Consider the following 27,283-nt stretch of genomic DNA (forward strand, 5'->3'; position numbering starts at 1 on the left):
TTTTTAAATTTCTATATACTGTATTCCAAAAATCATATCAAAAGAACCAAATTAAAAGAAAAAAAATACTTGACACACTTTTTTGTTGTTGTAAAATTCATATACAATTGTCAATTTAAATAGATTGTCAATTTAAATAGATATATGAAAAAAACATTTATCAAAATTTTGTAATAACATAATTTAAAAAATCACTTAAATTTTTGTATACAATTTAATAACTTTTCATATTTTATTTTATTTTTCCCCAAAAAAAAGTAAATACAATTTTTTTATATTAATTAAAATTTATTATTATTTAAATTTAAAAAAGTATCCCAATTTCATCCTACAACTCCTTGCATTTGAGTTATAAAAAAAATATTTTTGTAATGTTTATTTTAGACAATCAAATCTCTGTCTACTAATTACTTAATAATAATAATTAAATTAAAAGAAAATATAAAAAATTTCAATTTCAAGAAACAATCTTTCTTTCACTGGTTTAACTCTCTCCCATAAATTGACGTCTCCTTCTTCGTCTTTCTCACCACGCCTGACGCCTTTCGTCTTCTTCCCCTTTTCAAATCGCCGGCCTTTTTTCTGAACCCAATCGATTCTCTCTCTAAAACCCACCGATTATCTCTTCTCTATTTCATATTCCACTCAAAAACTCGGATTCTCTTCCATTTCCATATCAAGATAGTCTTTTTCCATACATATTTTACATACCCAGAATATTATTATTTACAGACAAGGATATTGCATTGTGGAGGGTGAAAAGGATCGAGTCTGTCCACTGAGTCTTGCTGTATGTCAGTAGATTGTACTCGCTACTACGGTGGATTTAGTGAGCTTGTTAACCCTCTTCAATGGCCGCAACTACGAAAAAGACGACGCCCTGCTGCATTCCTTCCGATCCCACTCCCGTCCACCGGAAGCTTTCTACCCCTTCTGTCTCCGCAGCTCTTGCTTCTTCTGAGATGTCTCAGAGTTGGTCTAAAGACGATCAGAAGACGATTAAAACTGCTGCAACGCCTTTGATCAACTCTGAATCTTCCACAAACGCTTCTACTAAAGGTCACTCTACATCTCCCACACTCATTTATATATAACTTGACAAGAAATGAAAATGAACCCATCCATTTGTATGAAATTATTTTAGATCTCTCTATTCATGAGCGTTTCTTGATCTGTCAACATGTCTGTAATCCATTCTTTAGTGTCAGTCTTTACTGCCCTTTTGGTTTTAAGACTTTAAAACAAAAACCCAGAACATCAATTATGTTATGGAAAATTCATGTGGTGTCAATTTGTTCATTACGTGCCAATATTCAATGGTGACCTCATTGTTGTTTGAAATTTTATTCTTGTCATCACCGATTTCAAATCCTAGTTTTCTCAAATAGCAAATGATAGATGTATGTTATATGTTACAGGGATTCAAATGATGGCAAGACCTCAAACACTTCACCCTTTAGACCCATTGTCAGCTGCAGAAATTGCAATAGCTGTGGCAACTGTGAGAGCTGCTGGAGCAACACCAGAGGTTATAAACACAACTTGGGTTAAATAAATATACAAGTTTTGGTTGAATGTTCATTGAAACTTATTAGCTTTTATATAACTTTTTTCAGGTTAGAGATGGCATGCGGTTCATTGAAGTGGTTTTACTAGAACCTTCAAAAAGTGTTGTTGCTTTGGCAGATGCATATTTTTTCCCTCCTTTCCAGCCATCATTGTTGCCAAGAACCAAAGGTGGACCTTTAATTCCTAGTAGGCTCCCTCCTAGAAGAGCCAGACTCGTTGTCTACAACAAAAAGTCGAACGAGACTAGTTTATGGACGGTTGAGCTCAGTGAAGTGCATGCAGCAACACGTGGTGGACATCATAGGGGAAAAGTTGTTTTATCAAATGTTGTTCAAGATGTCCAACCTCCCATGGTATCTCCATCTTTCTAATGTTTTATCTTTTCCTTTTGAATTTTTTTAACTGCATTCAGATAATTGATGTCGGACTAAACAAACATCTGAAGTAGTAGATGTTTGGGAAAGTTGCAGACAAAAGAGTAATCCATGATTTATCATGTCTTTTAAGCCTGAAACAAGGATGGTGCAATGATGGACAAATATGGCCCTCTTGGGCATTTATCTTCTATAATTATGATACTCTTAGCTTAAAGGGTAAGAGTCTTCAACTAAGAAGTTGAGATACGAGGATTCTCACTGAAAAAACCTTGACTGAAATGGGAGGCTATGGCAATGAGATGGTGTGCTAGCCCTCCTTCAGGAAAAAAACTTAGGGAGGATTCTTTAGAGACAACTTCGAGTTGCCATTATTAGTTTGATACCACTTCAAGATGGCTTAATTTTAAGACAACTTCTTTTCTTCTTCTTGTTTACTTGTATTCAGAAATTGGTTTGCACCATGATTGTTTATGCTACCTTTTACGCAAGAACTAAACCATTTGAAATCACAGGATGCTGTGGAGTATGCTGAATGTGAAGCAGTCGTGAAAGAACATCCCATGTTTATCGAAGCTATGAAAAGGAGAGGAATTGAGGATATGGATCTTGTCATGGTTGATCCCTGGTCAGTCAATTATAATATTTTTTTGAAAACTGAAACTTTCATAATAATCACAGTCAACACGAAAGTCGTATCAACTATCAACTATGATTAGAATACGACGAAGTAATTACAAGTCATAACTTGATTTGTCACCAATTCAGGAAAGACAACAAGTGTCAATGAAACTCACTCAAAGCGGAAACTCTCACAATAATGCTCATTCCTAACGTCGTAGTTGACCCCCTGAAAAAAATTATTTTTCTTCTATCTAGTTTTCTCCTTCCTTGTTCTGATTCTTCATGGTTACACTGATTTCAAAGGTGCAGATATTTAAGCCCAAGAGTAACAATTGCAAGTATAAACTTCCTTGTAGGTGTGTCGGTTACCATGGCGAAGCTGATGCTCCTAGCCGTAGACTTGCCAAACCGCTCATATTTTGCAGGACAGAAAGTGACTGTCCTATGGAAAATGGTTATGCGCGGCCAGTGGAAGGCATTCATGTTCTCGTTGACATGCAGAATATGGTGGTGATTGAGTTTGAAGATCGTAAAATTGTCCCTTTACCACCTGCTGATCCATTGAGGAACTATACTGCTGGTGAAACGAGAGGAGGGGCAGATCGAAGTGACGTTAAGCCTCTTCATGTTGTGCAGCCCGAAGGCCCAAGCTTTCGTGTTCGAGGGAATTACGTGGAGTGGCAAAAGGTATTTCATAATCCATGCTTGCTGACCTAGTTTAAGAGAATATGCAATTTGGTAGGTAATAGTACATTTTTGGTCCATTTGCAGTGGAATTTCCGAGTGGGATTTACTCCAAGAGAGGGTTTGGTTATCCATTCTGTAGCATATGTGGATGGTAGTCGTGGTCGTAGACCTGTTGCTAACAGGTTGAGTTTTGTTGAGATGGTTGTGCCTTATGGGGACCCGAATGAGCCACATTACAGGAAGAATGCTTTTGATGCTGGGGAGGATGGTCTGGGAAAAAATGCTCACTCCTTGAAAAGGGTTTGTTTCTTTCTGTTATTACTTGGTCATCCTTGATTATCACTTGGCTGTTTTTCTTTACACTGTTTTGACTCTGAAACCTTCCATAAATTTCAGGGATGTGATTGTTTAGGATATATCAAGTACTTTGATGCTCATTTCATAAATTTCACTGGAGGTGTTGAGACGACTGAGAATTGTGTTTGCTTACACGAAGAAGATCACGGGATATTATGGAAGCACCAAGACTGGAGAACAGGCTTGGCAGAAGTTCGGAGGTCTAGAAGGCTAACGGTTTCTTTTATATGTACGGTAGCAAATTATGAATATGGTTTCTTCTGGCACTTTTATCAGGCAAGTCAAGTTCTTTGACAGATGGGTTCATTTTGTTTGTTATATTCTCTCTTGTTTCATATAATCATAATACTTAAGTAACATGCAGAAACACTTCCTTTTGTTATATATTTTATCTGCATGTGGATCCTGATATGATCACGTTTGAAAACATAACTTAGTTAGACATTTGTCTGAATCCGGATTCAGATTCAGAATTGGAAAGTGTATTCTTTCGTATCATGAAAATGATTTCTGTGGTTACGGTTATTCAGGATGGAAAAATTGAAGCTGAAGTTAAACTGACTGGAATACTGAGCTTAGGAGCATTGCAGCCAGGGGAAGTCCGAAAATATGGGACAACCATTGCTCCAGGGTTGTATGCTCCAGTTCATCAGCATTTCTTTGTTGCTCGTATGGATATGTCTGTTGATTGTAGGCCTGGCGAAGCATACAATCAGGTAACCATTTTGAACTCTCAATGTGAATTTTCATGGAGACATGAACTTTCAATTATATCCCACCTTGAACAATGGTTGATTTCTCTTGAATTAAGATGGTTTTGTTTTTCTTTATTAATGTAGGTTGTTGAGGTGAATGTTAAAGTTGCAGAACCTGGGGAAGACAATATTCACAGCAATGCTTTTTATGCTGAGGAGACATTGCTCAAATCTGAACTGCAAGCAATGCGCGATTGTAATCCATCGTCAGCTCGTCACTGGATTGTAAGAAATCGGCACTATTCATTTTTTTGCTTTATATTTAGTGGGAATACTGGTCCTTAACCTTGAATGGAAAGAGATGTGGTTCTTGGATGGAAGTCATTCTTTTATACATGGTCTAAGCAATAATTAACTTTTCCTTGCTGATATATAGTTCTCTTTCGAGACTATAACAGAACATTACACCGCCATGACCCTCACTTCATCAAATCAAAGTGCTTTTAGAATCAAACTTGTGACCTACAGTTGTCTGATTAACCAATAGTTCACTCGACTAACCAAACAAAAAAAGTATTAACTTTTGATTAATCAAGATTTTAAAATAGAATATTGATATAGGCTTCAGATTTCTCATCTAGATGTCGATCCAGATCACATTTGGGAACACATATTATAAAATTTATTGACGATTTCACATTTAGAATCCAAATTCTTATGTTTCAATTTTTTGTTGGCGAAAATTGCTCAGGTGAGGAATACAAGGACTGTGAATAGGACTGGACAACTAACTGGGTACAAGCTAGTTCCTGGTGCAAATTGTTTGCCACTAGCAGGTCCTGAGGCTAAATTTCTGAGAAGAGCTGCTTTTCTGAAGCACAATCTCTGGGTTACTCAATTTTCCCCAGACGAAACTTTTCCCGGGAGTGAATTTCCTAACCAGAATCCTCGTGTTGGAGAGGGTTTAGCCACATGGGTGAAGCAAAATCGATCCTTGGAAGAGACTGACATCGTTCTTTGGTATGTTCCATTGTTCCTATCTCCTCTTCCTGTATTTCTTCTAAAATTTAAAAAAGAAAAAAAGGACAAGATTCATCTTTATTTACAGGTATAACTTTGGAATCACACATGTTCCTCGTCTGGAAGATTGGCCTGTTATGCCAGTGGAACACATCGGTTTTGTGCTTCAGGTATGTAATTTTTTCTTTCATTAGTCAGTTTGGATGTTTGTTAAAATAAAAACGCGACGATTGTTGTTGTTTTGTTGCAGCCTCATGGGTTCTTCAACTGCTCTCCGGCTGTGGATGTACCTCCAAACGTGTCGGAATTGGAGAGCAAAGATACCGATGCCAAGGAAACTGGAGTTTCAAAGCCGAATACAAATGGTTTAGTGGCTAAGCTTTGAAAATGCTCAAACTCTATCTACTTCTATATTGCATGCTTCTATAAGATTATGATTTCCCTTTGATAATAATGCCAACAAATTGTTCTGAATTGGCCCCTTGGATTTGTTTTTACTTTGGTTATTCCTTAAACTTAAATTGCTTGATAAATCTGTAATAAATAAAACTTATGGAACTTTATAAGTAGTTTTTGCTTGGTCCATAATTTAGGTAAAAATAGTATTATCTACATTATTAGTATATCCAATTATAAATAGTCTTAAATTATTCACCCATCTGGATAGTTAATTAGGTGAATTATATTGGTACAAATAGTTGTCTAGTTTTAAAATTGAGAATTTATTTTATAAATGGTAAAAATTTATTTTAATAAAATATTTGTTATATATAATTTAATTATAAAATTGATTAAAAATAATAATAATACTAAAGAAAAAGTATAAATAAAATATTTGTTTTAATTTATATATAAAATTTGATTTTTTTTCTTAAAATTGTATATAATCGAAAATTCTTATAATACTAATAATTTATTCTATATAACCGTGTGTTATATAAGATTTTAGTTATCACAATTTTAGTAATTTAAATTTTTTTCATAAATGAATTAAGATATTTTCTTTAACATAGTATTTAAGAATTTTATTTAAGTTTGATCCTTAATTTAAGAATTTATATTTGGAAATTTTTAAGAATTATTTTGAGATTTTAATGATATTAATTTTTATTTTTAATTTTTTTTTCTGTAGAATGAACCCAAAGAATAAAAATTTTGGTGATATAAGTTGATATTCCACATTAAAAAAACATTGATATCAGATTTACTTCCTTCTTTACACAACATTTCTTATATTTTTTATTGAATAAATATTATTTTTAATTTTTATCAATATAGTTTTTTAAACCAACATGACTCATTTCCCTTTAATTTAAGAGGTTATAATAATCAAAGTTCAATAAATTATAACTTATTTAAAAATATTATAAGAGTATTTATTTAATCTCCAAAGGATCAAGTTGTTATTTAGTCTAATAATTTCTTTTCTCCCTCTCAAAGTAAGTAAGCATTCTCGTGACAAATCTAATAAGCTTGTTAAGCATTTCATTATCATTATCATTCATGACAAAATCTTGAAATAAATTAACTTTTAACCAAAGAAACCTTCTTCTAAGTTCCTCATCAAGCAATTTGATAGACAAGTTTCACTTTACCATCATTGATCTTATAACAAATTGCAGACCTTTTTTGTTTTTCAAACTGCAATTTTAAGCGAAACATATGTCATTGCGATTGATTTTGTTATCTTGTTTTTCTCGATCCCCATTATGTGTTTTTTGTCGTTTAGCAAATGTATATATTTAACTATTGTTGGATGCTCTAAGAAATGTGTGACGTTAAGGTGTTCCTATTAATTAATTTGTTCGGAACTAGTTGTCAATATCTACTTATAAATAAATTCTAAATGATAATCTAATCCCAAAAGAGAAGTCCATTCTAGCTTAAATTATTTGAAAAATTAAAACCTCAAATTTGATGTTTCCATAAAAGTACCTTTTTTTCTTTTAAAAATTTAGAATATCATTAATAATTTACACATCTAACAAAATAATAATAACAGTAAACTTAAAAATTAATTATACTATCTTAATATAACAAATATTTTATATTCGATTCACACTAAAATCTTAAGTTAAAAATGAATATTATAACGTGGAGTTGTGTTAACATTTTTTAAAAATATATATATATATATATATATATATGAAATAATAATTTGTTTTTGAACAAAACGACAAATCATGACAAGAGAAAAAAATAAAATACAACTACGTTAATCAATAAGTTATCGAACTCGTAGGTACTCGAGAAGAACATTAATTCCCTGATCGATTCTACCGTCTTTCCGAAACGAGACTCATAAATCATCATAATAATAGTATTGTAAATGATACGCATCGGACGACTACGATTGATTAAGGTCCGACGTTTTCTCTCTAATCAGATAGTCTACCAGAAAATAATTGGGATTATAACTCAAATATATAAGTATGTCATATAGCCGAATCAATCAAAACTTTTTGGTAACTACCCAAAGACTCCGCCATCACACATTAAATTCCAATAATAATACTCCATAAAAGATTTTATCAAACATTATTCATTCCTCAATAGAATATTATGAGAACATTAATGAATAAACTCAACCTAGCTAGATAGTTAAATGATATCAAGAAGGTTTTAGACTTACCACAATAAGGTCTTTCTTTTATAAAGGATAATGTCACATTTTACTTTGAGAGGTCTTTTATTAATCAATTCATATATGTTAGACAATGAAATTAATTGAATGGTTATACTCTGTACTATTTCTTTGGTTATATTTATTTTTTAATTTACATAATATATGTGAAAACTTAATAAAAAAAATTATATATGAAAAAAATGTAATAAGGTACTTTCCATTATTGGTGTTGTGACTATCTTATTGAATGTTGACAATGGGTAGTGTGAATAAATGATGAATTAAATGGGTACAGATGGTATAAGGTGGGGTTTGCAAGGTCATTTTGGAAAGAAGTTTTTATGTCCACATAAAATTATTATTATTATTATTTGTTTTTTTAGAGATAGGATGAATCTTTTTATTAAACTAAATAAATAAAACAATAATAAAACGTGTGAAATTGTTCACTAAGCACTTTTAATCAACCTTTATATAATAATATTAACTTGTAAATTAATATTTTAGAAAATGAGAATGTATGATTTTATGCATAATGGCTCAATATTCTAATTTTTATTGACTATTTTATTTCAAAATTTAATTTAAACATTTAAAGAACACATTTGAAATCTCTTTCCATAAATATCCACACATATTATTAATACCTTAGATAACCTTATTTATTTCATAACAAATATTAATTTGATTTCATTTTCTTATCTATGCTTATTCAATACTTGTCAATTTTATGATAACAGAAATAAAAATTCAAGACAACACCAATATATGTTTTTTTATATTTCTCATTTACAATGAAAAATGATGGAAATTGTTTATGTACAAAGAGTTATATCATTTTGATCGACAACTTCTAAGGAAGACCTGAATTGCCCTTTTCAAGAAGTCAAGAAAGAACGCATGGGAAAGGCCAGGAGTTAGTAAGACTATACTCTGGAGCAGTGTAAGAGAATCTCGAAAACTAAATATAGTACGTAGCTTCTTACCGAAATAGACAAATAACTCGTATAGCTTATGATCCCTCGTAAGATGTTTGATCGTGTACTTCACACCATGAATCACTAAATGTTTCATTAAGATAATGTCATTGAATCGTGAGAAGTTGTGAAAATATACCTCATTAATCAATGGATGTTTTCTAACAACAACAACTAAACGTTCTACAAAGAACGCCGCTCAACAATTTATTGAACTCGTAAATTCTCGATAAGATTTATTAGTTTTTCGGTTAAATTCACTTACTATTATGTAAAAATTATAAAGTGAATGACATAATTAAATTGAAATAGGTATATAATACACCTACAAATTTCAAAAAGATACTCAAAATAAAACTTAATATTCTTTATCTCATCCTAAGAATGTCTTTATAGAGTACGAGTTTAAAAAATATATTATTCTATATATAATTATTATAAAGATATGAGATAGTATTGGATAAAAATGCTATCATTCACCAAATCCAAACGATTTGTATCATTCATAATGTTATTATTACGATATTTCCGAAAATATAAGTGATGCTAATCCATTGTTTTCACGGTTATTTTGACTATTTTTTATATTTTATTTTAATGTCAAGATTTGTGATTGTATTTGAACTATTTTATTATTATTATTATTATTATTATTATATTTTAATGTCAAGATGTGTGATTGTATTTGAATTTTTTTTTTTATATATAGATGTACCATTTTCTAAAAAAAATATTAATAGGAGATTAGGATATGGGTAGGGAACATGACTAGATTGACTTAGAATATGAAATTAATCTTGGACACAAATATTAATTATATCATCTGTCCATCCTTGGTGTAGGGAAAACACAGAACAAAATAGACTAATTTATCTATAATTTCCTCTTTTCCCATATTAGAGAAACTATTTATTTGAAAATTCATTAAATTAATGAAGTGTTATTAGACTATCCGTGTCTGCCAGTGTGAAATTTCCACAACTAGCTGTTTTTGTGGTTGCCATTTGAAGTGTCGTTCATACCTAGTTTTTACTTTTTTTACCAAAGACATAAGAAATTAACTAGGGTTAGATAATGGGACCAATAACAAAGTAAAATTCACAAGTTAAATCTAAACCTAATATTCTAACATGCTCCCCATCTATTACTAAGGCGAAACAAATTTCATTAACTTATGTTTCTTTAGAAAGTTGGAGAAGAAATAGTGAATCTAAATGTAAAAATATTTTAGTACAAGTTATAAAAATGTTTTGTCTTGAATTATTTTAAAACATTAATTCAAATATAACAAAAGAATCATTTAACCACCTTAAATGAAAAAAAAAACACATTTTTATTTAAGCAAAACAAACTATTTACAAAACACTAACAATAAAAATGACAAGAAAAAGTTGACATGTGGGCAAACACAAAAATCAAACATATATACGAACACAAACACAAAAACAAACCATACAAAAATTTAAGACTAAAAATATGAATATTTGTGATTGAAACATAAATATGAACACAAACACAAAAACAAATAAAAAAATTTAAGACTAAAAATATGAATATTTGTGTTGTTGTTGATCAACGTCTAGGGTCTATGGTCACGTTGAATTTCATTTCTTACGATTTTATTAAAATTCAATGTTTCAATTTTCGGGTGTTCGTCCATTCATTTAGTTTTAGTTTTTCATTCATGATGTATTGAATTTTTATTTTAGATTTTTTTTTTTTGTAATGGTGAGTTGTTGTAATATAAAAATTAAATAATAAGTTAAATCTTATTAGTATAAAAGAATTTATATGAAATGTAATGCAAACTATGTGGCTAAAAATCAAATGAGATTTACTTTATTTTATTGGGTTAAAACTAATTGTGGCAAAGTTTGGATTTCAACTTATGCAAACAATTTCATCAAAATAAATAATATATACAATATAATATACACAAAAGTAAAATAATTATTTTCTTTTTAACCAATTTTGTACTAATTTAGCACAGCTCCCACTGTCACCATCTCATTCAATTTATTTAAAAACTTTATTCTCTTATATAAACAAAAGTCTTTCAACTTGACTTTTGCTCTTTTAAAATAAACTAAATTTATATATTATTAAATTTCACACTAGTCTCAATTTAAAACATAAACATAAACTAATTAAGCAATTATATAATTAAAAATATCAAAATTTTCATCTTTTGACAACTAAAAACCAAGGAAAATGAAAGATATGAAAACAACATTATCCTCATAAAATATTTTAAGATAAACCTTCTTGGACTAGGTTAAATCTGGACCACAAAAAATGATTTGACCCTATTTTGAACACATGGTTTGAACTTATAATTATAAAAATAAAAATACAATCTTATTTAATGTCCAGATGAATAAAAACATGGGTTTAATAAAAAAATAACCATCTTTTCCCCTCTCTCATGCCTTTATATATAAAAATATTTAAAAAAAAAACACAAAAAATAAATAATTAAAATAAAAAAGGGAAGAAAGAAATGAAATTGGTAAATATTTACATCTGTTGGAAAATATCCACATTTGGATCTCCTGAAAGTGATGGCAATTGATAGGTACTGAAATGCTGTGAATTCTGCTGCCCTTGTTCATGAATATCTTGCCATTGATGATTTGGCCTCATCATCATCATCATCATCAAATCTTGATCTGTTGAAGGTTTGACCTCATCATGATTAATACTATGATTATTATATTCACACTGCAAAATTGACTCAACTTTACTACTGTAATTTCCCCAACATTCAGATTGAACAAACATCCCATTCTCCATCATATTGTTATTGTTGTTGTTCATGATGGTGGTTGAGCTTTCTTTACCATCCATCATCAAGAATGGTCCTGCAGCAGCCGATGAATCTCCAAATCCAAACTCACCATAATGATGATTTGGTTCATTTGAATTGAACCCAATTGGGTTTCCACCGTTTGAGTTGAAGTCATACATAAACAGAGGATCAAACATTGATTTTGATGATTCATGGCTACTATTACCTTGATCATAGTAATACTGTTGCTGCACAATTTCACCTGATGATGGAATGTAATTATTCTGATGAAGATGATCATGATCATGATCATGATCTTTTCCTCTAGATGATTCTGGTTGATCAATGCTTAATGGCTTATGGGTATTTGGATCAAGTCCTTGTTTCATCAGTTTCTTCTTTAAACACGAATTCCAGAAATTCTTTATCTCGTTATCTGTTCTCCCCGGCAATTGCGCTGCAATTTGAGCCCACCTAAAACAGCAACAACAATGTAAGAACTAAAAACTCAACTTTTACAAGAGAAAGAATTCAAAATTGGCACATTACCTATTTCCAAGAACTTCATGTAAAGTAACAATAAGATCTTCCTCTTGTTGAGAAAACATTCCTCTTTTAAGGTCGGGTCTCAAATAGTTTATCCATCTCAATCTGCAACTTTTTCCGCATCTTTGGAGACCTAAACAAAAATCCATTTGAATTATGATCTAAAAAAGGAGAAGGATTAAGAAAAAGATCATATACCAGCAAGTTTAGGAACAGAGCTCCAACATCCAACTCCAAATCTAGTGACATAATTGTAAAGCTTTTCATCTTCTTCAGGTGACCATAACCCTTTTCTTAGTTTCTGTTTGGCACAACATGATTGACGCCCCATTTCTTCTCTAACAATGGATCATCCAATGCTATCTATTCATATATATATGGAGGAAGGAGACAGAATAGTGGAGTGTGATAGTTCAAATCATTGGACAGGTGAGAGATGAGGTAAGCTAATTAATACTCCATATGAGTTTATAGCAAGTTTTTGTGGTAATAGAAGAAGGATTTAAAAAAACAAAATCAAACTTAGGATTCAAGTTATGGAGAAGACATAGAGAGAATGGGGAAGGTGAAGCAATCAAGTGAGATTTAAGCAAATGGATTGTTTTTTTTTGTTTTTTTTACTGGATTGGGTTTTAAGATATCTTCTATCTTATATTTATAGAACAATTAACTATGAGGTAAAATTAATGAGAGCAACTGTGGATTACAATTTACATAGTGTGATGATGATGTTGATGATGATAAGATTCATGAATAAGTCCATAAACTAATATTAATGTTTTATATAAGCATACTAACTTTGAAAGGAAAAGGATATGGTTCAATTTGTTCATATTACTTTTCAAGATACTTAAATGAAAAGGTGTAATCTTTTGTGGGGTCTCTTTATTTTTGTCTTTTGGAACTGGTTTGATGTTGGTTATTTATTAAAAAAATTGTTTAATGAAAAAATATATTATTTGAATTTTTAATTGGTTAAATTATTATAATATTTTTTTTTGTTTAAAATTTAAATTTTATAAAAGTAAAGTAAAAGTATTTTTAATAATGATTGAAACAAATATAATTGAGTTTTTGATAAAATTCTTAAAACAAAATTTTAATGTGATAAAATAATGTTATGACATGTACTATACTATTCAAATAGTTTAATATGTTCTTACTTAGGGCATGTTTGATTTAGCGTTTATAAGCAGTTTATTGGTTTTATTGGTGTCTGCTAAGCAGCTACGGTAACTTTGAGTAATAAGCTCATGCAAAATATTATAATCAAATACATTTTTACGTTTAAACTCAAATTTCTCGCTACCTCCCTCCTCAGCGTTTAAGATTATAATCTTAGTTTTTTTCTCTCTCATCAATTTTAAATATTTTTTTATTCATTCTCTCTCATCTATTTTATTCATTTCTAATCATTTTATTCATTCACTCTCATCAATTTAATCTCACTAATCATTTTATTCATTCTCTCTCATCAATTTAATCTCTCTCTAATCATTTTATTCATTATCTCTCATCTATTTTATATATTTATAATATTTTTATATATTTATATAAAATTATTATAATAAAAAAACATACATTTAAATATATTTTTATTTATTATTTATAATATATGTATTTTTATATATAAAATAATTAAGCAAAATATAAAATATAAATACATTATAATTTTTTTATTTATAATTATAATTTTAGAAATTAAACTAGTTTTAATTATTTAAAATTATCGAATTACAATTGAAATGAATGATAATAGTGAGAGAACTCAAAAATAAATAGAAAATATTGAATTTGAGGTAAATTGTGAAAATGTGAAAAATATATATAATAATAATTTATTTTTTTATTCATATCATTTATTTTAGAATATATTATTTTTTTTAATTTAAGTCATTTATTAATATTTAAAATTATATATTAAAAAAAACTTATAAAAATTAATATATTAATATAATTTATTTTTAAATATATATTATTTTTTAATTTAAATCATTTATTAATATTTAAAATTAAATTAATATATATATAATATTAATTATAAAATAATATTATAAATATAAAAAATAAATAAGTTGAGCGTATAAACTTAATCAAACATACTCAATTAAATAAGCTAAAATCATATAAACGTACATGAGAATAAGCTGGATAAGCTGACGTCAATAAGTTGAGAATAAGCTGAATCAAACTAGCCCTTAATTTACTACTAGTGTAGTTTAAGTGAAATTCTTATTTAATTTATAAAAAAAAAAGTTATATTTGATAGTGTAACAACTAGAGAAATAATTAAAACACCAAATTATTAACTTTAAAAATAATGTTGTCTGATTCAAAGGGTTTTCAAATTCTTTAAAGTGTTTAATTTCAAATACTTTCAAAACTTTAGGGATATAAGTTGAAATGAACATTTTTTAGGGACTCATAAAAGTTAAGAACTTTTATAACATTTTTATAACATTTAATTGTTAGTAATTGATATTTACCAAAATTTTGGTAACTAATTAATAACTTTACTTCAATCATAAAATAGAGTGACAATAGCTAATTAGGTAACAAATGTCTCATTAATGGAATATTATTTCATTTGTGTTTCTCTCTTGTTTGTTCAAATATCTTTTTTAAAAAGAAAATTACATTTATTAATTTAATTTATAGTAACTAATTAATCATAAAATAGAGTGACAATAGCTAATTGGGAAATTTGATGAGGTTATTTGATCTGATGGTAATATTATAATTTTTTTGCGCTCGTGGTTCTATATTTTTTTTTATACGATTTTGCCCTTGTTGCGAAACGCTAAGTGACTTAGCGTTTCGCGAAGTGGATTAGAGTTAGTATAAATACTCAAATATTTTCATTTTCTTAGTTTTCTTTCTCTCTCTTCTCCCGTTCTCTCCTTCACGGCGGCCAGCGGCGACGACGGACGGCGACGGACGGCGGCGGTTATCTATACAGATCTATACAGATTTACAAGATCTTCTAACATAATCCATTTATGTTTTTATCTATACAGATTTACAAGATTTATAACCCTAAATCTATTTTGCATGCAGATCTCCGATTCTAGGGTTTAGGGTATGCAGATCTCCGATTCTAAGGATTTGAAGGTCGTCGAGGTAGATGTTCATTTCAGATCTGATAAACAGTTATGTTCATGTTTACATTTTCTTCATTTCAAAACCTTTTCATATTTCATTCATATTTGGTTCATATTTGTTCATATTTGTGGGTTCATATTTGTTATTTGGTTCATATTTGAGCATTTCGTTAAGTGTGGTTCATTAATGGGTTTTGCATATAATCTTGGATCATATGAGTTCCGTTTCAGGGAAGATTCGCTAAGTGCTTACCGTTTCGCTAAGTGCTAAACACTTAGCGAAACAGATTTTGTCTGTCTTCATCACCGGTGAGACTGAGCTCAGGATTCCTAAAGGCTCCAGTTAGAGCCATGAATCCTTTGATGGTTGCAAAAGCCTTAGGTGGAAAGCTTACATGGTATGTATCATGTATGTATGTATGTAATGTAAGAAAATAAGAGTATAATTGAAATTTGTTTGTTTGATTGATTGTAGTTTCGAGAGGGATTGGCTACGGAAAGATCTGAACGTGATTGGGTTTGAGTTGATCGGATGGTTAGCACCTTCCAGTATTCCGGCGATCAACGGACTCTTTCCAGCATTGGGACTGAGCAATTAAAATATATTTCTGTTTCTTTCTAATATTAATATACATAAACAAGTAAACAAACAGGTTTGGCTGGTTACTTGGCACTTGAGATTGTTCTTGGCATTGACTTTTGGACAAATTGGATTCAAGGGCAGGACTGAAGATTACTTCAGTAAATAAATAAATTAATTCTAATTAAGAAAATAATAATATGTAAAAAGTGAACTACTTTCTTTGGTATTTGTTAATGAATGTTTAAGCTGCTTTTGATATTTGTTAATGAATGTTTAAGCTGATTTTGTTTCATTTCTTTCTATACCATTTCATTTATGCATCAAACTAAAACATAACCATTTCTCTACAAATGAACATTTGATTTATGCAAAAGTAAAAAAAACAAACAAACATTTTCTATACCATTTCATTTATGCATCAAATTAAAACATAATCATAACAAACATTTTCTATACCATTTCATTTATGCATCAAATTAAAACATAACCATTTCTCTACAAATGAGTATTTGATTTATGCAAAAGTAAAAAAAAAAACTATAAAAACACCATATGTGGGAATTGAACCCTAAACAACAGTGATTCGGTAAGTCTTTAGCGAAACGGGAAGTAAACCCTAAACAACAGTGATTCGAAGATGCATAAACCAAACATCAATAAACTTGAAATATCATAAGATAAACGTACCAAGTGGAACAGTGCTCGTGCTCGTCGTGAAACTCATTGTCGTTTCGCCGCCGTCGCCGCCGATCGCCGCCGCCCAGTTTAGAGAGAAGGAGGAGAAGAACCGGAAGAGAGAGAAGGAGAAGAAAAGAAATGAAAAAAAATGAGGGAAGTTATATTAAATAGTAAGGGTAATTTGGACATTTCACACATTTTCACTTCGCGAAACGCTAAGTCACTTAGCGTTTCGCGACAAGGGCAATTTCGTCCAAAAAAAATAAAAAGACCACGAGCGCAATTAAATTATTAATTCACCACCAGATTAAATAACCTCATCAAATTTCTAATTAGGTAACAAATGTTTCATTAATGGAATATTATTTCATTTTTCTTTCTCTCTTGTTTGTTCAAATATCTTTTTTAAAAAGAAAATTACATTTATTAATTTAATTTATAATGTTATTGTGCTGTACAATTTTTTATATAAAATATGATGTTATAAATAATTAATATTTATTTAAGTAATTGTATTATTTAAAAGATGGGAGATAGGAGATGAAAAATTGGGAGAAAATGACGTGACATCAAATTATTTATCGTAAAAAGAAGAAAAAATTTATTTTCAACCAATAGGCATGTTATTCTCTTTTCTAAATTTCATCCCAAATCATTTCTCTATTTAAAATATATATATTAATAAAAAAAATTAACATAAAAAGTTAAATTAAAAATTAAATAACAAAACAGTAAAAATATATTTATATAAAAAATAAAACATATCTATATATATTTAATTTTATTAACTTTTAATATTAAAAAAAATATATTTAAGAATGATTTATTATTACATAACAAAATAAGACATTATATATTTTACAACTTTGAGTGTTTCCAAACAATTATTATTAATCTTTAGGCTCCTTTGATTCGGTTGATAAGTCAGTTTTTACATAATAATTTATCACAGTAATTTTGCATAATAAACTCAAAACATATTTATTCTATTTAAACTATAATTAAAACACATTTTGCGTTTAAACTTATTTTTCTTTTTACGTTTAAACTTATTTTTCTTTTTATCTCCTTCCTCAGAGTTTAAACTTATAATTTAGTGTTTTTATCTCGATCACTTTTAAATATTTATTTATTCATTCTCTCATATATTTTATTCATATCTAATCATTTTATTCATTCTCTCATCTATTTAATTTAATTTTAATCATTTTATTCATTTTATCTCATCTATTCCAATTATTTTTAATATTTTTATATATTTATATAAAATTATTATAATAATAAAATATATATATATATTTAAATATATTATTATTTATTATTTATAATATATGTATCTTAATATATAAAATAATTAAACAAAATATTAAATATAAATATATTTTAATTTAATTTTATTTTATTTATAATTATAGTTTTAAAAATCAAACTAATCTTAATTAATTATTAAAAAGTACTAATTATGAGATAAATTAAACTTGATCTAAAGTAAAGGAATGATAATAAGAAAATGGTAAAAAATGAATTGATAATTGATAGATTGAATATGTGGAAAGATGAATTATTTTCCTTTATTATTAATGAATCATCTTTCTATATATAAAACATATATATATATAAATAGAGACAAAAGGGTAATTTTCAAAAAAAAAATGAGATAGAAAATTTTAAATATTATTAATTATTTTTATATCATATTTATATTAAATATATTTAAAATTATATATTTATAAAAATTAATATATTCATATCATTTATTTTAAAATATATTAATTTTTAATTTAATTCATTGATTAATATTTAAAATTATATATTAACAAAATTTTATAAAAATTAATTATATATTAATGTTATATATATAATGTTATATATAAATAAATAATTTAATTTTAAATATTAATAAATGATATAAATTAAAAAATAATATATATTTGAAAATAAATTATATTAATATATTGATTTTTATAAATTTTTATTAATATATAATTTTAAATATTAATAATTAACTTAAATTAAAAAATAATATATTTTAAAATAAATGATATTAATAAAGAAAATAATTTATTATTATTATTATTATTAGAGGAGTGATAAAGAGAGGGAATTTAGTGAGGGAATTTAGTGAGGGAATGACGTGGCATCACCTCTTCATTGGTTGAAAAATGTAAAAGTGGGAGGAAAGAGAGAAAAGAGAGAAATTATTTGATTTTTTCAGGCACGTCATTCCCTCACCAAATTTCCTCACCTAATCATTTCTCTTATTATTATTATATATATTTTTTGCTTTTCAACCCTATTCTCTGACTCAAATTTTCAATTATTAATTCATTTTTATTTTTAGGCTTTATCAACATTTTCGGTGGTCACGTTTAATTTAACTCACTTGTAATAGATAATTTTAAACAATTTATTAAGATTAGTTTGATTTCTGAAACTATAATTATAAATAAAAAAAATCATAGTATATTTATATTTTATTTAATTATTTTATATATTAAGACACATCTTATAAATAATAAATAAAAATATATTTAAATATATATTTTTTTATTATAATAATTTTATATAAATATATAAAAAGATTGTAAATATATAAAATAAAGAAGAGAATGAATAAAATGATTATAAATATTTAATTGATGAGAGAATGAATAAAATAATTAAAAATGAATAAAAAAAATATTTAAAAATAATGAGAAAGAGAAACGCTGATATTATAATCTTAAAAGTTGAAAAGAGAGATAGAGAAAAAATTGAGTTTAAACGCAAAAGTGTGTTTGATAATAATTTTTTGAGTGAGCTTATTACGCAAAGTTACGCTTATTATGGTCATACGAACGTAAACGAGGCCTAAATAAAGTGAGATTATATCAAAAGTTACTTAAGAGTAAGCTGAATAAAAAGTTACTTAAGAATAAGTTAAGTTGAATGAAATAAGATAGAATAAACTGAATCAAACTAGTCCTTTCATATAGAATGTCAATATATATTCTTATAACTCTCTAACCTCCACATTTTACTATATATATTTATATGTTTTAATTCTATTTATATAATATATATTTAAAATAATGTTTTTTTTAAATAGTTAATATATATAGAAAGTAAAAATTATTTTTTACATTCATCACCCGTATTTCACATTTTACTACTTTCTCATTTAGTATTCATATTTTTTTAAATTCTATTTACAGTAATATATATTTAAGTTTTTTTTTAAAGATCAAGCAAGATAAATTACTTTAAATTGAAACAATGAAAGCAAAACGAAAAAATTTAATATTCTTATTAATATAAGTCTGAATTTAATATCAAATAAAAAAACAACATTAAGCTATTTCTTAATAGACTAATTATCCGTTTGCTTATTATTGTCATATAAAACCTAAATAAATAAAATGGGTAAATACCAATATTAAGGGTAAGATTATCATCCTATTATTAGAAGACTTTTGTCTTGGTACATTGAATTAGCTTACAAGGTCGAAAATGACAACCATCCCAAAATATCAATAATTTAAAAAAATTATTTTAATTTTAATGAGATATGCAAGTTTTCATAATATCTTATTTAAAATATACAAGTTTCATTTTTGAAAAGTTAATATAAATTCATTGTCCAGTGTACTTTTATTTGAAAAAGTAACTTTTATCTGAAGGGTTCTATCATAATATTATATTAATAAAAAAAATGACATGATTTATTTAAATTAATTATTTAAAAACTAATAATAAAAAAATGTCAATTGTGCATAAACAAAACGTATAGGTGTGTGTTGAGTAGACTTGTTAAATGACTTTAATTAATTATGTTTAGTTGCATCCTTGGCATTTCTTTAAGTAATCATTTAATTATTATAATATTTGATTTATTGTAATGGATTAATTATCATTAATTATTAGGAGTTTAGTTTATTAGTTTTCTCTATCTTCTTAACTATTCATTGAGAGAGATTTGCAATATTTTGCTTATACTTTTGAGATAAATTTATATTATTGAACGATAATTATAAACAAAAAAACACATAAAATATTAATAAATAAAATTAATAAATATTTATCAACTATTTAATAATATATTATTTGCATGTTTTTTTAATAAATAAAATATTAATTATTTTTATAGACAAAAAAAAATTTACATTAAAAAGAAGAAAGTTTGAACTATAAAATGGTCTTTCTTAAACAAATTGCTAAAAATAAAGAAAACAAAAATATTTAAATTCTATGATACAAAAAATATAGATATACAAATAAAGAATGATCTTACTATTTTCTTCTATTTCTATTTCGATGAATGTTATATCGTTAGATACCATTTTTATTTTAGAATGTTAACTACAAATATTATTTTTATCTAAATATTTAACTGAAAATTTTACAATATCAATAATCCTATAAAATTAGATATTTTTTATTATCCATAATATCATTATTCTAATATGTAAAACATGCTGAATGGCATTGTAAATAGGAATTAAATTTTGTTTATTTTGTGTGTGAATTTTATAGTGCACTATAAATATTCCACAGTATATAAAATTATATAACGTGGAATGATATTTAAACTATTTTTTTTTTGTTTTTTTTTTTAAATGTGTATGATTTTCAATGTTGAGTTTTTTTTATAAATGTATGATGTTAGAATATGACTCTACAACCATGACACTCATTTCAACATAAGATGTTCTAAGTGAAAATCGAACTCGTAACATTTAGTCTCGATAAAAATAGCTTTTAAGTGATCGTCACCGGTTCGATATCCATTCATTTATAAAAATATATATTGTTGTTTCTCACACGAATGAATAGTAAATGCTAGAGTGTAAAAGCTACCGACATATTCATCAAGATTCATTGTACACTAAAAATGGGACCTATTTGACATGGATTGGCTTTGACTCTTTGAAAAGTTAAAAGGGTACCCAAAATATTTGGAAATATCAAAAGTGGGAATGAGAAAAAAAAAGAAGAAGGTGCCTTTATAATCTTTTTGGTTGTCACAATAAAATCATTATTTTCTTAATAGTGAGTAATAATAGGAATCCAGCTTTACAACATCACATTAATAGATTTTTTATTTAATTTATTTATAGTCTAATTTTGATAATTTTGATATTAATGCATCTATCAACTAACACTAATAAGCTTGGAAGAAAATTAATGAACCAAGACCGAAGATTAATGAACCAAGGCCACGATGACGCGTTTTTATCAAATATATAGCGAATATTCTCACATTTGTAGAATAATACCATTTTTAGTCAAGGATAGAGAATGTCATTTTCATAATCTAATATCACAAGTTTGTTTTAATTAAATTTACATCAATGTATAGAGTTTAAACTAACATGGGTTCAAGGCAGAAATAGAAAAATAATGAAAAATATAGGAAGTGTCTTGGCCTTTTGTGAAGAATTGGAAGTATTTTGATATTTTTCTCTCAATTATTTATACTATTCTTAGCTCTACTAAGATGGAAAAAATGGGGATGACAAAAAATGGTAAATAATAAAATTGTATGTGTGGAGGAGGTATGTGAAATGACCCATTTTTCTTTACTATGAAAGGTCATATTCGATTCCTCTTTATCTATCTTGATAACATCTTATTTAAAATCCATGAATGAATAATCATGTTTTATTATAAGTAAATAATTATTAATTAACTATACACTAGTTTAAGTGGTAAAAAATCAATATTTTTTTGGGAAAACTAAAAAATCAATATTTTCACTGAAAGCCATCTAATTTAAAAAGTATCATGATTGTTGAGAATAAGTCGGGTTACAAAATAATAATAATAATTATTAGTTAATTAATTAATTTATTATAACCATTACATAAATATCTAGTTAGTCCCACTACATTTCTTTTCACTAGCTTATTATTTGCTTAATAAAATCAAGTGGACTTACAAAAAAATATCTAATTATGATTTATATAATGACTTGGGCTTTATACAAACTATATGAAGAAGATATTTGTTTCAAGTGCATTTCTTATCAACGGGATACTCTAAGTTGCAGCGATTTGTAATTTCTCTTGTAAATTTCGTTATTATCTATATTTTTTTTTTTATAGAATTAGTCATTTAGAAATAAAAAAAAATGAGGATATATATATATATATATATATATATATATATATTTGTGTATAGAATTATCTCGCTTCATTTGTTATCTATAAATATATACTTGGTAGAAGAACTAAAGTTCAAATATATATGTCAATATTATATCATCTATGAATATTTGTTATCTATAAATTCTAGATTTTTTTCAAATTATTTTTGAAAAGTCAAGACTAAAATTAATATGAATATATATGTTGTGAAATGCATCTTATAATAGTACATCATCAATTGTAATCCAAAACATTGAAATAGAAGAAGCTATTGTCAACCATTTTCACTTACTCAAATCATTAAACTATATAAAAATATCACATAATATTTTATAGAATTAATCGAGTTTATCAATATAGAATATTATCTATACTAGTATGACTTGTTTTTCTACATCATAAGATGAAAATAGAAGATGTTAGTTTCATTCTCATATCTTACGAAGAAACGAATTTTATATAATTTTTTTATTATTATTTAATATCATAAATCATCTCAACATTAACAAAGAGTTTTAACCGACAACATCTCTAACAAAAACATCAACCTCTCCAAAGTGAATAATCTAAAATATCAATATTATTTTCCCCTAAAAAAATAAAATATCAATATTAAGATTCAATTTCACTACTATAATATACTAATTAGACCAATGGTTGACATTGTCAGATTATTCTCAATTATAATATATTAGTATTTTTATAAATCCTTAAAAAAAACAAAAATTAAAAGTGCCCTAAATCAATAGGGATGTAATAAGATTGAAAATTACAAAACTTTTGAAAACTGAAACTAGTCAATATAATAATGTTTTTATTATCAAATAAATTGAAAACTAGTGAATATATTTATGTTTAATATAATTAATAAAAGGAGATAAATATAGAACTCAATAATTGCATTTTAAATTTAAATAATTATTATACAGATAAATAAACAAGGCCCTCGTCCCTCACGTGGTGTTAATATGGACCCTCGAAGTACGATTACCACAGGGATCGAATAATAATAAATAAATAAATTTTATAAAATAAAATAAATATAAAATATAATCGTTAGTACGACGGCCATGCCATTGTGGGACCCAGGCAATGGACTCAATGATTGGATGTTGATAGCTCTTTATCTGACCGACAGTTACACGTCGGACGACATTAATCGTCTTGGGAAAGGCAAATTTTAATTTCAATTTTTTTATTTTTTATAAAATTGCCCCTTCAACTCTTTTAACAACAAAAATAATCCAAAATTATATAAAATAGTCAAATGAACCCTTGGTTATTGTGAAGTTATATTTTCAAGCATTTTTTTAAAATGGTTTTTGAATAAAATAAAAACTCAAACCATAACCGATATATCTATGTTAAGGTTCAAGTGGATTTCGACTCTTCTAAAAAAAAAAAAATTATTTTCATTTTATTGTAGAAATATAACTTTATTTCATAATTTTTTATATATTTAAATTTAATTCATTATTTATTTATTTATATCTATCCACTTATTTTATTTATAATTTTTCTCTTATTTTTATAAACCACTCTAAACATTTTGGGCGCACCACAAATCTAATTTTTGGTTTGTCCTTACCCAATTCCATATTTTTTAAGACTATTTTAAATTAAAAAATAATAATACAAACTATGCTATTCACAACATTTTGCTTTTAACTTAATATAAAAAAGATAACTTCAAATTCAAATATTTAGTCTATTGAATAAAACCTTTATAACTTGATCAATTATGTAATGTTTATACTTCTTTTTTTTTCTTTTGTTTGAATGTGAATCAACAACAATAATAAAACAAAATTTATGGTTTGAATTGTTAACTAATTATAATCACATTCAAATTATTTTAGTAATACATTTTTTGAATTGATCAATTTATTATTCTGAAATTTCAAATTTAATTTTCATTAAAAACACCAAATTTAAGTGAATGAAGTATTTTGCTTAGATGGCCCAATAATGTGTACAAATAAGAAGCTGTTTTTAATCACAATACAATGAGAAACTATTATTTTTTAATCATAATATAATTTGATAATTTTTTTTAAAAAAAGTTCTGCTATTTTTAATGTTCATTTTTTTTTCTTCTAATAAACAAAAAGATATAATCTAAAATTATAAATTGTAATGCATTGGGCTCAAACAAAAACTAAAACTTAAAGGTGATCTACATCAAAGCTCAATTTAATTGTTTAAAAGTATGTTTAGTTATAGTATTTGATTTTTAATACCATTATTAATAGTACTAATTATTAATGTTATTCTCACATTAAATTTATTACAGATTTACTTTAAAAAAATCATAACAAAATAAAATTAGTGAATTAGCTTATTTTTAATTGAATTTTAAAAAGTTAGCTTAACTATCATAATCATGTTTTTAGTGAAAATTGATCTGAAATTTTTAATATTTTAGACAAAATTCTTTTCACTTAAGTTTAATTATAATTTAACACATAAATATATTTTATTTTTTATTATTGTAAAAAATGAAAAAATAATAACATAACTTTGTATATAATTGATTTCTTATAAGTTGGAGGAGCAATTTGATATTTTAAGGTTTTAAATAAATTTTAAATATTGCCAGCTAATAAATTGCATATAAATTATAAACGGATATGAATTTGCTGACATCATTGTGCCGGTGGACCTTATTATAATTTATAAACACCAGTAATTAGAATTTATGTAGGAATTTAATAAATAAATGAATTTATTACCTTTTTCATTTTAATAATATATAACCAAAAAAATAATTTAAATTTCTCCTATTAATCACATTTATTACTAAGATACCCAAATTGACAGTTGTTCTTTTTTATTTTCAAATATCTTCTGCATTTTATTTGTTTATTTTTTTAAGTTCAAACTTATACAAAAATTATTGTTTGTTCTTATGACTTCAATTTATACTAGCAATAATAAAAAAATTAATTATAAATATCATTTTCTACAATATTGCACAATTATATTTTCTTAAAAGTAGAAGAGTTTTTCATAACTATATATACTTTGTTAAATAGAAGAATTTTCAAGTTAAAATAAACGAATAATTATATGCTCATTAATAACGCAAATAATCTTTAATTGTTATGATAATAATGTTTTATTTTAATTAAGACATGAAAGTGGAAGTCTAAGTAAATAAATGAATAAATGAACTATTTTAGCATATAAATTATTTTTTTGTTATGAATGATTTAGATTAATATATATTCTTTTATAAATATGATTACTTTTAACAAATATAATTTTTAAAAATTATATACAATTGTACATTTAAAACTTTAGTTGAAAATGGAGTAATTGTATAATCATAGTGGAGCCTTGAAGATCTGGTATTACACGTGAGAAATGACTTGTCTGGATAGAAAAGAAAACAAACATCATATATGAATTAAATTTTAAATAATTAATAATATTATTATATTAATATATATAATCATCGGTCACCATCTCCATTATTAAATGTACTAGAGCATATAGAGCTGGGAGAAATTGACCCCATACATTCAATTAAAGACTATAACTTATAAAAAAACATTATCTATATTTATATACCAAATTGTATTATATTTGTAAAATAATTGAAGATTTTTTTTATTCAGAATTACTTTCAGGTTGATTAGCACGACCACTTTAAAAATGATAATATGTCTTGTATATCTAATATTAGGATGAAAGTTTTGAAATATTTTAAATTTGAGTTGTGGTCAGAAATGAAAAGCGGAGAATGTATCCATTCGGGGTCGGGATGGGGAGCGTGCGAAATCAGAGTCGACATGATTTTTTAAAGATATATATATATTTAAATTTACTGATTTTTTTAAAATAAAAGATTTAACTTGGCAGCAGTTATGAAAAAAAATAAAAATAAGAAGTTTAATTTTTTCACTTTTGGGAATAGAATATTTTACGCAATATTGTTATAGTAACTTGGCGATGATAAATAAGTGGAAGTTGTTGTTTTCCTTTTTTTTTAGACTTTGTTCGTCACAAAAACAAAATAATTTTGAAATGTGGAATTTCAAAATATTATTTTTAATAATATTTTCCTCAAATATAATATGAGAAAATGACAAAAATATTATTTTTATTTTCTATTATAGGAACTTAGCACAAACACAAAGTGATCATGTTATACATTTTTATTTTAAGAGATCTAAAAACATTTAATATGTTATACAAAAAGTTATCCATTCGAGTCGTGGTCGGGAATGAAAAGGGGGAAAATGTATCCATTCGGGTTTGGGATGGAGAGTGTGCGAAATCAGAGTCGACTGAACCTAGCAAACCATCGGATATATATATATATATATATATATATATATATATATATATATATATATATATATATATATATATATATAAATATATATATATATATATATATATATTTAAATTTACTGATTTTTTTAATATAAAATATTTAACTTATTAGTTTATGACAAAAATAAGAAGTTTAATTTTTTTACTTTGGGAGTATAATATATTTTACGCAATATTGTTACATTAACTTGG

The 27,283-nt window shown here is 26.2% G+C and overlaps 2 protein-coding genes across 2 annotated transcripts; one reads left to right on the plus strand and one right to left on the minus strand.

Annotated features, from left to right (window-relative positions):
- Positions 1–535: 535 nt before the first annotated feature.
- On the plus strand, positions 536–5,908 carry LOC124933655 (copper methylamine oxidase-like). The gene is made up of 12 exons (XM_047474091.1): positions 536–1,059; positions 1,419–1,528; positions 1,617–1,922; positions 2,459–2,571; positions 2,924–3,254; positions 3,339–3,554; positions 3,651–3,887; positions 4,142–4,327; positions 4,451–4,591; positions 5,058–5,326; positions 5,415–5,496; positions 5,577–5,908. The coding sequence occupies exons 1-12, from the start codon at positions 852–854 to the stop codon at positions 5,709–5,711; spliced, it is 2,334 nt and encodes a 777-aa protein (XP_047330047.1). The 5' UTR covers positions 536–851; the 3' UTR covers positions 5,712–5,908.
- A 5,234-nt stretch (positions 5,909–11,142) lies between these two features.
- LOC124933656 (transcription factor MYB86-like) lies at positions 11,143–13,144 on the minus strand. Its single transcript, XM_047474092.1, has 3 exons — positions 12,462–13,144; positions 12,267–12,396; positions 11,143–12,191 (listed from the first exon to the last, which is right to left on the minus strand). Exons 1-3 carry the CDS (start codon positions 12,592–12,594, stop codon positions 11,447–11,449), a joined length of 1,008 nt encoding a protein of 335 aa, XP_047330048.1. The 5' UTR covers positions 12,595–13,144; the 3' UTR covers positions 11,143–11,446.
- Between the last annotated feature and the right edge of the window lie 14,139 nt (positions 13,145–27,283).

The sequence above is a fragment of the Impatiens glandulifera genome, chromosome 4 (genome assembly GCF_907164915.1).
Source record: "Impatiens glandulifera chromosome 4, dImpGla2.1, whole genome shotgun sequence".
In the NCBI taxonomy this organism is placed as follows: Eukaryota; Viridiplantae; Streptophyta; class Magnoliopsida; order Ericales; family Balsaminaceae; genus Impatiens; species Impatiens glandulifera.

Coding starts and splice junctions, on each gene's coding strand:
- LOC124933655 (XM_047474091.1), top strand. CDS start 852: ATGGCCGCAACTACGAAAAAGACGACGCCCTGCTGCATTCCTTCCGAT. Junction 2,572..2,923: donor CTTGTCATGGTTGATCCCTG/GTCAGTCAATTA, acceptor ACTTCCTTGTAG/GTGTGTCGGTTACCATGGCG. Junction 3,888..4,141: donor TCTTCTGGCACTTTTATCAG/GCAAGTCAAGTT, acceptor ACGGTTATTCAG/GATGGAAAAATTGAAGCTGA.
- LOC124933656 (XM_047474092.1), bottom strand. CDS start 12,594: ATGGGGCGTCAATCATGTTGTGCCAAACAGAAACTAAGAAAAGGGTTA. Junction 12,397..12,461: donor CTCTGTTCCTAAACTTGCTG/GTATATGATCTT, acceptor ATTTTTGTTTAG/GTCTCCAAAGATGCGGAAAA. Junction 12,192..12,266: donor CATGAAGTTCTTGGAAATAG/GTAATGTGCCAA, acceptor TTGCTGTTTTAG/GTGGGCTCAAATTGCAGCGC.